Source organism: Epinephelus lanceolatus, chromosome 3 (genome assembly GCF_041903045.1).
Source record: "Epinephelus lanceolatus isolate andai-2023 chromosome 3, ASM4190304v1, whole genome shotgun sequence".
Classification (NCBI taxonomy): domain Eukaryota; kingdom Metazoa; phylum Chordata; class Actinopteri; order Perciformes; family Serranidae; genus Epinephelus; species Epinephelus lanceolatus.
The window spans coordinates 42,291,535-42,305,379 of NC_135736.1; the positions used below are offsets into that span (position 1 = coordinate 42,291,535).

The 13,845-nt window shown below is 44.3% G+C and overlaps 1 protein-coding gene across 3 annotated transcripts in view; it reads right to left on the reverse strand.

The window, feature by feature from the left end:
- Window positions 1-297: 297 nt before the first annotated feature.
- mgat3b (beta-1,4-mannosyl-glycoprotein 4-beta-N-acetylglucosaminyltransferase b) overlaps window positions 298-13,845 on the reverse strand; it is a 116,917-nt gene continuing 103,369 nt past the window's right edge. For all 3 annotated transcript variants that reach the window (XM_078166394.1, XM_078166393.1, XM_033624292.2), the window contains 3 exons: window positions 12,751-13,412; window positions 9,484-9,766; window positions 298-9,293 (listed from right to left, as the gene is read on the reverse strand). In XM_078166394.1, coding sequence (XP_078022520.1) covers window positions 8,796-9,293; window positions 9,484-9,766; window positions 12,751-13,412 — 1,443 coding nt within the window. In that variant the 3' untranslated portion in view covers window positions 298-8,795. The remainder of the gene's footprint in view (window positions 9,294-9,483; window positions 9,767-12,750; window positions 13,413-13,845) is intronic.

Below are 13,845 nucleotides of genomic sequence, written 5' to 3' on the forward strand. Positions count from 1 at the left end.
ACGTGACATGTTTACAGGAGTTTCCTGCTCATCATTACATATTACATTAGTTTCCACTATTTCATATGCAACACCACCTCTACACTGCTACCTAATTTGGTGTGTTTGCTTTGCTGAATTGGAGCCCACTTCAATGTGTGATAGGGCAAATTATTTTCCATGGAACTTTTACGTGAGTTGGCTGCTTCACTGAACAGAACTGGACCGCGCCCAATTGATTTACTCATTAAAAGGACCCATAAACAAAAGGAAGGTTTTAGTTCTTGGGGGAAGAATCCAACATTCTGAGGCTCTCTCTTTTTCACTGGTACTTTTTTTAACGTTTTAAAGGCTGAGTTCACACAAATGTCCTCACCTACCTCTAGTGGTATTCTAGTCATGCAGATAGTTTTGGTTGGATCTGGCAAAGTTCTGAGACATTTGCCTTCACCCCAGTACAAAGGAAGTTTATAGAATATCTTTTGTGGTTTTCACAAACCTACAAAAATTCAATAGCATCATCTCTTTCCAGGAACAGCGTCTGTGACTCTGGCTGTTCCACAGAATATGCGGTCATCAGTTTTCATAGGGAGTATTACTTTGGTCGAAAGTAGTTCCAAGAAAAACTGCAGAGACAATAAATGACATTTTTCAATGCTGTTATCCTCCATTGTATAAGGGGATGATAGAAAACAAAAGCTGGATTCTGCAGCACTAGAGGGAAGTGTTTTGTTATTTGGGTGAACTGACCCCTATAATACCCTTGATAGGTTTCAGTCTAATACTAACAAATCCAGCCCTGGAGTCCAACTAAGCACAAAAAAGCTAGTTAAAAGACTTGCACTTGTTTTGGGCAATGCTCGTGGTTAGTAACACCGAGTACTTTCCAATCAGTGGTGACACAAAGTTGCAGCTGTCGGAGTTAATGCGATCGCTCAGCTTGTGGAATGCGAATGCTTTCCGTCGCTTACATGAAGAGAATAACAACATGTTTGCAGCCAAGACAACAGCAGCACCTTTCTGTCGCTGTGGCCTGACAGGAGGCGTATTCTGGTTCCCATTTTTGAGAACTTAATTCGTTGATTTGAAGGGTTCAGGGTGTTTAGCATATAACAGCTGCAACCTTCCACTGATGAAGACTGTGATATGTGACACGAGGAGTCAAATCTACAGGAAAAGTAGTTTTTGGCTTGCCAAGATGGCACACTTGGCACTTGTTTTGTGTTTTGCTAAAAGTTACCACACATTCCAGACCCATATAGGAGCCACCGGACAGAGAGGAAAAAGAAAGACATGACTTGAACAACAAAGTCAGAAGGAGACCCAAGTAAAGTGACTCTCCACACCCCTGCACCCTCCTCCTTGATTTCCGGCCTGCCTGCCGCTAATGTTTCTTGGAAAAGATCAATCGGTGGAAGCCACAGGGCTGGCGGGGGGCCAGGGCCGTGAAGGCATGTAAGCCCCGTAGACAGGCAGCCACTCTGCAAGCAAAACAACAGATGGGGGGTGGTGAAGGTGGTGGGGCAACACAGCCCTGGAGACTCACATCTGTACAGGATACACACACGTGCTGAACGCTATGAACATGTGTTGATGGTTAGGAAGTTGGCTGAAAAGAGAATTGGACCATTAGCAGGGTTTTAAAGGCTGATGGTGATTGTTTTAGACTGACGTTTGTGATTTTGGAAACAATATTCTGTAAGGTCAAAGTTGGCACTTCAGTTTACTAGGCGTGGTTAGTACTACTCAACCTGTGACAACTGTCGTGTAATGTTTCCCGTGGCTCGAGAGGAGCCATGTCAAGATCGAGAAAATAAGCCCAATGTTGTCATAATGATGTCATCGGGGTTATATCACCTTGGGCTTTAAAACAACACATTTACAACAAAAAGCCTGTGCTATAAAGTTGTGGCATTGAGGTTAAGGGGCTGTACACATGTTGCATTTTGTGTGCCCTCAAATTCATCGTTTTCAATGACGATGCATGGCAGGTGCGCTCAAAAGCCTGAGCGACGCCATCACAGCTCCCAAGCGCCTGTTTTTCAGGGCGTGACGGCTGTGCCTAGAGATAAACAGAGTTCAAATTCTGGAAAGCAGCAGTGCGCACTGCATGTCATGTGACAAGGAACAACCAATCACAGACAGCAGATATCTTTCCCTTCTCCTGAGGAAGAAGTTGATCATTTCAGTGCTGGGCGGCCCAGAGCTTTGCATCTGTCCCACCGACAATATTTTTGGCCTCATCCACACTTACAAAACAACGCCTGGAAAATCAGCTCTGCACTCAGGTAAGTAAACTGTGATACAGTGCTGGTTATGGTCACTTAGCAACCTTAGATGCGACCTGCCTTCATCTGTGCCCTTGAAAGATGGCACCAGTAGGCACAACAGTATCACTGAGCACCTGACCTTGCAGTTAAGGACGTGGCATGTGTACGGCCCCTTACAGACATGAACATTTACCAGGCAGAGAGGGTTAATCAAGAAGAGTTGCGTGATGGGAAATGATTGATCAAGGCTTTTTGGAGGAGATCTTGACCTCTGCTGCACCAATTTTGATCATTCTTTTGTAATCTGTGTCTTTGGAGTCCCTCAAGTGCCTTACTGAATCACTGGAGTGTCCCTTTAAGCCTTCAGGTGCATCTGTAAGAATAAAGTGAGTTGCTAATTTATGAATTCATGCAAAGAAAATATGCTTAAAGCTCAAGTCAGGGGGGAAAAAAATGGCTGATTGGCTTTTATCCAGCAGTTAACTACATACTGACAGAGCTCTGATATACTGAAGAATAATGTAGCAGACAACCTGTATAGAAACCCTCTGACAGCACCCACATCCTGAGTTTAGACCACTCCATTCTCAGACATTAACCCACAGAATGGGTCAAAGTTTGCTTCCTGTAGCTTATATTAATAACTGAAAAGACATAAAGATGGCGCTGAGCTGTTTCCTAGCAACACAACTCCAAAACTGTCTGCAATGACTGTCTCGTTTACAGTTTAGCATTTTACACTTAATTTATTCCCTGTGTTCCAATCACCCGAAGCAAGCAGCCATGTTTACTGCAGAACATTTGTTGGTAGAGAGCCCGAGAAAATCTGATCAAATTAACAGTCAAAGCTCGTTTCTTTGGATAATGTCTGACACCCCTGTAAAAACGCTGAACATGCTGTAAATAAGCTGTAACATCCCCAAGGTATTTTGTGACTACAGGCTGCAGCTATTTCCTTTCCCATGTGTGTTATTGCTTTATTGATTTTGTGACTGATCATGACAGAAATGACAGCAGGCACCAGGCCAGCGATTAGTCAGACTGTCCAGGAATGTAAATGTCACAGGTTTCAGTGTTTTAACATCTGCTGAGTGGCCACAATACTTAAGTGTCCTTGAGCAAGACAAGACACAAGAGACAAGAACCCTCCTCTTCGGATATCAAACACTTTGAATCTGCTACAAGCTCAGCGAATGCCGCTCCAATCGTTCAAGATCACAACCTTGCTTTCACTTTAGCTTTCACTGGTCTACAAATCTCCTTTTACAGGGATGATGAGCTGCTCCCTTCATTTAGACAGTTTTCATTTCATTGCTGCTATGACTTTCCCTCATCAAAGTGAAAAATCAAAGCCGTTCGGTCAAGCTTATTACCTCCCTCCTCTCCCGATGTCATTACCATGCTACATCCAATGAGACAGTTGCAGGGAACAGCAGTGACAGGATTATTTCCAAACTGTCTCTTTTTGGATTTGAGTCTCCATTCATCAAGCCTTGGCTCTGATTTAACCACGACTCTGTCTTTTCTGTCTTGTTTTCGCTCCGTCCGAAAAATATTCCCCATTCATGTTTTATTCCTGAATCAAGATTTATTTTTTCTGTCTACCTTTTCTGCTTCTCGTACAAATTGTTTGCTTGCTGTGGTGAGTCAGTCAAATCGACGAGAAAAAAAAACAGAGGTGTGTGCAGTTTAATGGTGCACACTGCATGTGTCTGTGTCACTATTCTCGGCTCTGCGGTGCCGTGACATCTACTGAAAGCGACTGAGGTTTTTGCATTTTTTACTCAGGTCGGGTTGTGTAAGCAGAATTAAATAGAAAACTGTTTGGTGGTTTTCTTCAATCATCCTCCCTCTGCTCTCCCTCACCTCTTATCCTACTGGTCTGCTATCTTGGTTGATGACTTCAGGCTGTTAGGGATCTCAGAAATTCATCAAGAGGAGTGTTGCCATGACGATAACGGGGCAACAGGCCGAGTGATTTAACCCTGGCTTGTAGCGGGCCAGACACCCTTATCTGGCATGAGTCACTCAGTCTGTTGCATGCACACATGATTTTGGAAGTGCATAGCATACATACTGATATGTGCACACACACACTCACACTCACACACGCACACACACACACCGTTCACCAGATGTGCAGCCTGATTGCGGCAGGTCTGAGTTGGGAGTTAACTCTGGTTAAATGTCTCTTGGCAGAGCTTAAACACAAACACACTCCCCGGCCCTTGATGGGATTGAACAGCCACCCTCGTGGCCCCATTTCTGAGATGACTTTGAGCTATGCAGCACAAACTTTTTGTTTTTTTTGCACGTGGCATTGTGTAAATGAGAATAGGAACTTTTATTTCACCAGACAGACAAACAGGGAGAGCCTGCACATGGTTTTGGTTTACAGCCCTGAAGTCAGAGGGAAGTACGTAAGATCTGTTTGTTTTTTTGTACATCAAATTAGGCTATGTTCACATTACAAGCAAATGTGGCTCAAATACGATTTTTTTTGCTGTCACATGTCTGTTTTTTTTTGTTTTTTGTTTTTTTTTTACAGTAGAGTGAACGCAGTTATCCAACTTCATCCACTCAGATCCAGGCCACTTTCATATGTGGTCCTAGAGCCGTACTTATCCAGACGCTGCACATGCGACCCCTGTGAGAACGGTCATGTAGGAATTCATGTGTGTTTCTTTCATACATCCATGGTTTTTACCACATCATACGTCACTGTGCTGGCCCAGATCACTCACCATGTAGTGTCGCAGCTGTTCATTGAAACTACAGAATGCTGCTGAGGCCGTACCTCTGTTGTGGTAGGCTGCTTCAGTCGCCACCCACTAGAGCCTGACTGCCAGATGCTTTCTGATGGGAATAGCTTGCATACATGCCATGACAGTGTTGTGGTGAGGCAGAGATAGTGGACATCCTAAAGTTGGATAGGAACTATTCCTCCCTGAAACCCTCCGCACTGCAGGCCCATCACTCCTGACTCCTCTCCTGGCTACACCCACACTTCTCTATCCACAGAACTACCAGCAATAGCAGCTAACATTTTCTACAACTTTTGCGTTCCTTCATTTTCTGACCTTCATGCTCAACATATGATGAATTGTCATTCAACCTCTGCAGCAAATCATTTGGGAGATGAAAGCTTGCACTGCTTTTAAGGGCAGAGATACATTCACACTGATGTCAGATATGTGTCACGTCAGTCTAAGGAGAAAGATTGGATCTAGGGAGAAAAAAAAAAATCAGTATTGAGCATTGAGCCCTGTAATGTGAACCTAGCCTTCAATACTTTGGTCAGTTTGATACCAGCATTCATTGATGACATTTTTGCTCAAAAAGCTTATAAAGTATGTTTCTAAATGTTAATTTTTAGGAGTGGATGTTTTGCAAAGTTTTTAATTCCACTTGCCACAGAATCGCACAAAAAAACGAAGCAGCTGAAGCAAAGTGATGAAATCCAAAGTGATTCACAACCATTCCTCTTTGGATAACTGCCTAGATTCATGATTTAACATCTCTAGAAAGCACAATATCAACTTTGTCAACCCAAGACTCAAGTTACCTTTGCTACCCTTCCCTTCAAAATTCATCATCTGTTCCATTTTTGTTCCGTCAATCAGTATCAATTATCACCTCTTTAAAAGGCAGAAAATCCAATTTAGGGATATAACGCATCACACCCAGCATTGTTGTTGTCTCCTCGGTCATATAATGTCAAATCCTATTTAAAGCTTGTTTCTCTGCAGCCCCTCTGGGGTTGGATGGGAGTTTGGCTCCCAACACCAACACCAAACCCCTAACAGCTGCTGCCGCAGACCACACTGCCATCGAGGCTGCAGCACAGACCCAACACAACTGTCAGCGGCCTGTTGGCTAATCTGCTTTTCCCACTATGAGCTCACAGCCATGAAGAGCCAGCGCGGTGACCGAGTCATACTCAGATTTGCTTACGCAAGTTTGCAAGATCTCAGCTTTGTTAGCTACTCTGTCGCTGACTCTTTAATCACACATTTGGGGGGTTTTAACTGATGGCTACGGTCCAACGTCTTACTCAAGGACACTTTAAGCGAGGAGCATTCAAGGCATTTTCTTTTTTAGACTTATGTGTCAGTGTTTGTTTGGACGTGAAATTAAAGCTGCAACATCAAACTTTTGCCTCCAGGTTTTAAAATATTCTCAGTCCTGTCCTCACCCCTCTGCATTTTACCAAGTTTCCTTCCCCAAAACTTTTTAGTCCTCTTGAGGCACTGCTCACTTTGAAACAGCGTTTTGCCTGAAGCTGGTGTAAACAATAACTGTAAAGCCCAAACAGGCGTTGAAGAAGCAGATGGTGAATGCTGTCAATCTGAAATTAAAAGAAAAATCAAAGCCTTTGCTGTTTTTGACTTGTCTGTCTGCTGCATGTTTAGTTTCCTACTTTCCCTTAATTGCTCCCAGGAATTGTTAATATTGCTGCTATGATTCCCTTGCCCTTGACAAGAGTGTAACCCAACCCATCGCTGGCCACAGCCCACATGAGACACCCGCAGAGAAAACTATGCTCGCCAAATTGTCCGCAACATCGCCAACTTCTGCCAAACCGAGGTGGGGTGGGGATTTCGGCATCTAGCCACACTGACAGCCGACTACGGCGGGGAGAAGGCAAGAGGCATGAGCTCTCATGCCTAATGCTCAGATGATAGTGATCTGTGGGCACAGGGAAGGCATTGCTATGGTAACGACTGCCCTGTCCTGTCCTGTAGAGACAGGGGAAGAGGAATGATGTGGAGAGAAGATAGATATGTCCCTATTATTTAAACAAGAAATTCTCGTGAGGATTAAGAGAAAATAGACACACACCCAAAATGAAGCATGAGAGCCTGTGTGTGTGCGTGTGTGTGTGCATGTGTGTGAGGGAAAGTTAGAGGAAGAGTTGAAGATTTCACCATTTCGACAGAGACGGGAATGGGTAGAGAATGAGAGACTAATAATTGAATTGACGAGAAAAAAAAAGTGCCTCGCTAATGAGGATTAAAAGGACACCAACAACAAAGATGGAAAAAAAAAGACACTTAGCGGCGTAAAGAAGAGAAAAGAGGACAGGAGAGAGACAGAAAGAGCTCGGGAGAGTCATTTTCAGAGAGTGGGCGATTGATGGCTGAGGAGGAAGAGGAATATTTAACTGAGGGGACCTGCAGTCGGCGCTGACCTCGTTTGAACGCTGCAGCTCCTCGCCTGATGTGAACCCACCCACTCATCTTAACAACACCCATCCCGTCTCCTTTTTCAGATACTTTAGTTTCCAAGGAAACAAAGTCATCTCGGCTGCTGGACAGACAGAAAGACGAAACTGAGGGGTGATCTTTTCCCCAACAGGCCTCGGTTGTTCTCATCGGACAAACAATAACGGCGAGTTTCAACCGTCTCGGATGCCATCGACAGGGCATGATTTATTCAGAGCTGTCTGTGAGCTCTGAGGGACACACACATTTGCGCACATTCTGCACACTCATCCCTGCAACGCTCGTGCGTCAGCAGACACTGTGGGAAAAGGGAACGTCGAAAGAGCCTCCTTTTTTTTCCTTTTCATCGGCTCTCTCTTCCTCCCTCATTACTCTCCTTTCTTTCCTGCCTTCTGTCTTGCTCGCTGTGTTTTCCCATCTCGCTTTCTGTCTTTCTTCCCTGTTGCCCCCCTGGTGATTATTTCTCGCTTTCTGTTTCCTCATGCTGATCTTGTCCCCCCTTCACAGCCCAAAACCTCGCAATATGACACTAAGACAGACCACACTCTCACACACACACACACACACTTTTTACAAACACACAGACAGGTCTAAGGTGCGTGTGGATGAGTGAGATTACATGAGCTGAGGCTTCTCCATCAAGTCATTCCTTTTCATTTGGCAGTGGGTACTCCAGCGGGGTTTAATAGGATTCATACTTTTCTACTGAGACCCAAGAATAATATCTGAACGTGTGTCTGTTTCTGGAAGGAGGTCACCAAATATGACAGGAAGACATCTGAAGGTGAGGAGTGAGGTGGGAACATCAGCCAGTCCATAAACTTCAGTAAACACAGACAGAAAAAAAAACAATTCTTCACTTCCAAGTTTCTCCACAGGCTTCTAAGGACTGCGAAATATCCCTCTTTTTCTTATGCCGAAGCGGCCCCTTTCTCTCAGACAGCAGGCGTGTGGAATCGGCTCGGGCGAAGAAAGAGAGGACGGGGTGGGGTGACAAAAAGAGAGATAGCTTGGCTCCTCCCCCAAAAAGGGAGGAATGAGGAAATCTATGATTTTGTTTATCCAGTGGTTGTATCCTCTCGATGATCGCTCCGCAAATCCATGATGAATGCGATTCAGTGTTCCCTTTTTTGACTCCAAAATAATTATTTTTAAGAGATTTTAAGTCCCTGCAACATCAGTGCTGCCTGGTGGAGATACATGTAGTATTGCTCCAATGAGAGATGTAGTTCATCAGTACCGTTTCGCCCCCCAAAACTCAGTGCTGAGGCCTCACTTGGGTCCTACTAGTTATTTCATCTATCTGTTCCTAGCTGAACTCCTAGCCCTCACTCAGTCTGGACACTTTGCTGTAAGGGTTCTCCAGGAGGTAGCGGTACCTGTCATAGTGCTCCAGCATGTACTTGGGTGCGTACATGTGCTCTTTGGGGTCCGCAGGTGGGTATTCCTGCAGGGAGCCATCGAACCAGCCCCCCGTCCGGATCAGATCGCGGATGTAGTTGAGGTCACGCTTGTCCTCGTAGTCGCCCCACCGCGGGAAGTCTCCGTTCTGCGCTGACACCAGCTTGAAGTAGATCCCCTGGGGCGTGAAGCACCAGGAGCAGTGCCACCCTGCAAAGTGGAAGGGGCTGCCCACTGACCACTGCACCAGGATGTGGCCTGTGTCGTTCTCGTACTTGCGGAACCCCGGCATGGTGTAGTATTCGCGACGGCGGAGCTTGATACCATCGCCGTCGTAGACCTCGCGGAGCATTTCAACTGTGCAGCCTGATATTACCTCTAAAGAGCCAAACTGCTTCCAGAAAAAGCCGTACAGTGACTGGATGTGGGAAGAGAAGAAACCAGAATTACAAACAGAAATATGATCCATTTCTTTGCTTCAAAACGTTAAAAAACACAGAGCAAAGGAAGCTGCGTAGGTTACACAAAAAGAGGAACAATTCCATGCATGTCTTCTTGGTGAGAAATGAGCAACCACACCACACAAACAATTAACTTATCGCTGCTACCTTGCGCATGTGGATGGCAAAAGGCTCTGTCCAGCCATCAAACAGCTTTAGGAAAACCAGACCCTCGTGTGCTGGGATTTCATCTGCGTCGTTGATGACGAAGACATCGTCCGGTCTTATGCCAATCAACCTGGACATGCCGTTGCGTGTCAGGTAGGTACGCAAGTAGTCATCAGCAATCCAGCCGTCCTGCCGACCACCCTCCGGAAAGTGGTCGAGGAACACGTACAGGATCTTGTGACGTATGTAGTCATACGTACCATTGAGAAGGAGCCGCAGGAAACTGGAGAGAATTACAGATATTATAAATGCCATTTAGCAGATTGTTTTATCCAAAGAAACTTAAAGTGCCATGAATTTGTGTGTTGTTATATTGGAACATACCACATCACAGCTAACTATTTTATGTTGTGTTTCGATCTTTGGATGCGTTTTATCTACCACTCCTGGTAGCCATTGGTTTCAATTAATTTCCATATGGTAAAAAAATCTGTTAGTTGACTCTCAAAACTTGCTGGAGTTGAAACCTTGCTTGGGTGTAATCCATCACAATGTAAACGAAGACAGATAAACACAGATAATTCCTTGTCAAGAGTGGATTGCCATTCATGCTGCTTTTAAAAGCTACCTTTGCTACAAAAGAACATTTTGATGAGCTGATCTCCATTTTGTTTGCATCTTATGCTGTACCAGCACATGTCCTTCCATGAAAATGTGGTTGACGAGATCCACTTTTTTTTGAGTTTCACAATATTCCAATGATTTACAGTTGGCGATTTTAGCTAATAACAGAAAAATAGCAAAGCACCAGCTAAAGGTGATGAAGAAGGATATTTAAAAAAAAATGCATGTCTTAGTTTTTCAAAAAAATATCTGCTTTGAACATTCACTAAGGAAAAATTGGAAATAAACACTCTTGTTGGACTTTAAGACTCCATACAAAGCCATTTGCCATAAAGCAGTGCAAATGTAACTGTGGTCCTTATTGGGTTGGTTACATTTAAATGCCAGTACCAGTACCTGGAATTCAGTACCGGTACCCAACGGTACACTTTTTTAATACTTTTCTCTCTCTGTTATAACAAAAATGTGACTTCTGAACAATCTGCAGGGGTGATGAAGCCGTGCTCTCTCTATACTTGAGATTAACTGGTGTCAGACAGGAGGTGGAAGCTCTACGAAGTGCCCAGAATTGATGGAAAGCACTGCTCGCTTCTTTTTGGTCAGAGACAGGGTGCACCATGGTTTGGTGCTCCCTGATTTTTACTCCACACATGATGAAATTTCAAAATCTGCCAATCCACTATATTTATTAAACTTAGTCTAATATCACTGCTGTTGTGTTTTTTTTAAATTACATACACAGACAGACAGACAGAGAGAGGTTACCTATGATAAAGCTCTATGTGCGGTCACACTGTGTCCTAACTGGATGCAACCTGAGCAAGCACCAGCGACTTTATCAGTTTGATTGCATAGTGGAATATTCTGCCTGTGAGCGATGTGACGTGACACAGCACGATGCTGCATGTCGTTTTGAGCTGAACATTTGCCCGATTCCTATTTGTATTCTGTCGCTAACTTTATAAGTGCCGAATGGACAAGGAATGGCTGATTCACAAGGTTTAAATGAGGAATTACCTACAGGATACCTGCTTATTTCACTACAAAAACCTAAATACGTTGGCATCTGGCTGGAGGGAGATCGCCAGGAAGGTTAACATTTCCAGGAAGAACTGAAAGGGATGCTCGCAAGCTAGCTTGTTTTACAAAGTGGAAATGGTGGTATGATATAGTAAGGAAATACGTACGCTACCATCTTGTCAGTGGTGACTGTGACACCACAGCTCCTAAGTAAGTTGTTTGTTTATGACGTGACGGAGTTCCATATTTAACGGATCCAGTGTGGACAGAGTGTGTCCGATGTAACGCAATGTGGCGTGATAAGTCTGACACTTGCATCCAGTTAGGTCACGGTGTTAGAAAAGGGCAGAATGGCTTGTCGAGCAGCACAGAGAAATGCACTTCTGATGTGAACAGTCAGGCTATTGCTCATGCTAGAACTGTCAAATCCACCTCTTGTCTGAACCCATCTCTCACCTAGATGCACTCTCAGGTATCAAACTTTGGCACCGATTGATTAACATGAATTGGTACTTGGTAAAACTGATGCAATTTGGTCGGTACCCTTATAAGTACAGAGTTCCATACCCACCTCTGGTTCCTTTACAGGAGAACTACACATGGTACCATTGAACTGCATGATTATACAACCATAACATGACTTTGACAAAGATTTATAGAGACTTGATGTTCACTGTAATGGATTACGTAACTCCAGCAAGTTTCAAAAGCCTGCTTATTGATTTTTTATACTGTACAGAACAAAGTGGAAACCAATGCTGCCTGGAACAATAAGAAAAATACATTCACACTGCATAGAAAGACTGGCAAAATGCTACAGTGCACATGAAGTACACAGGGTAACAAAAGGTTCTTGTTTTACAAATGAAGCCTTTCAGTGCAGAACACCCACTGTCCATACACCAAACTGACTGGAAGAACAACTCAATTAACCTGTTGATATGCATAGCGAAACTGAGTGTTCACTGAATGTAGCCATTTTCATGCGGTGTCACATCCTATGATTGAACACACCAATCTCTCCTTCCAAGGCTGCACGCTGAGTCAATCATGTCGCTCTTGTCATAATCTGCTGTAAAATTGCTCCTGAGGCATTTCATGTTGTTGCCAAAGGAACTTCACTGTAACTGTTATTCAGCACGCTGATACTCAAGAAGCGTGAAGGTTGGCTGTAAACAAAAACTGCAAGCTGTAAACAGTTACCATTCAACGCTCCGGCAGTGTCGCAACTTGGCAAAAACTTTGGCTTTTGTGCAATTTCGGAATTTTGCACCGATGTATAAAAATATACCATAAATGGGGCTTCTCGAACTAAATTTATGGATATTAAGCCTTTATGTGACATGACCAGGATTTTATACAATATTTACTACTCTCTTTACTGCTCTGTGATACAAGTCTTATCACTGTGCCATACTCTTACCTCTTTAATCCCGTTTAAAGTTTGCTGAGCATGCCATTTTATAACGTCATACTGTCAGGCCAAAAGAATCATCTACTGATGGTCACAGAGCAGCTCAGTTGAGGATTACACATCTTGCTTAAATATACCTCGGCCATAAGGGCATGGCTTGTATAATCTGTGGACATACACACACACCAGTCCAAAATATGGTGTCTTACCTCAGAGGCCGTTTGTCTCCATAGGCAGTGAAGTTGGATTCGCATATAAGGAATACATCAACTGCTTGTGCGAGCTCATGAAAGCGCACATGCAGCAGGTCAAACTCGTGGTTAACATTGATGGCATTGATGACCCTCCGTGGGGTCTCTCTGGGCGTCAGCCTCTCCTTGGTGGGCAAATTGGAGTGGTACACCATGGTGGGAACCCCACAGTAAGGTCCGTGCCATCCCGGCCGACATACACACTTAACCAGCCGCTTCCCGTTGCCCCTGACCCTCGTCTTGGCTTTTGGAGCTACGGAGGGCTGCTGCTGGACCTCCAGAGGTTTCCTTTGCCCAGCAGCTCGGGCACCATCCCCGGCTCCATTAGCCACAGACCCCCCTGATTTCCCAGAGTACTCCTTTGGGGTAGCCACCTCTGTCCCCTGCCTGAAGCAAAGAGCCCCAGCTTTGGTTCGGACAAAGTAAGGTGTTTTGTCATCCTGAAGCTGGAATTTGCGGGTGTGGAGGTCTCCCATGGATTCTATGGGGTCTGGCAACTGATTATTGAGCAACGCGTCCAGGTGCTCTTTATCCACAAATGGGACCTCTGGGAGGTCAGGCCCAGCATCTTGGGCTGGGTGACTGGGGCTCCGCTGCTTCAAGTGGTCTTCAGCTCTCTCCTAAAAAGATAGACAAAGAAGAGAGAGGGGAATTAAGTCAACTTCTGTTTAAAATTAATGCCTGAAACCAGTACATGTCATTGTCATTGATAAACTGAATTGTACACCATGAAACAGCTTGACATTTTTAGCTATGAGCTGCACACATACGCCATAATGAAGGAAGGACATGGTAAAAACACTGAAACATTACTAGACTGGAATTCATAGTTATACTCCTGACCAGTGCACGTTTCAATGAAGGTGGTGCTTTGTACTGTTGTCCACAATTTCAAATAACACCTACGCATCAGCTGACACCTGCAGTGACTTCCAAATGTTTATTTAAAAGTTCTCATGTGACAAAGTTTACATGATGGTGCTCTGCGTTGTTTTGCTGTGAAAATTTAAAGTGTTCTTAGCACAGTGACAGCAGTTTCCATCAATCCATTTC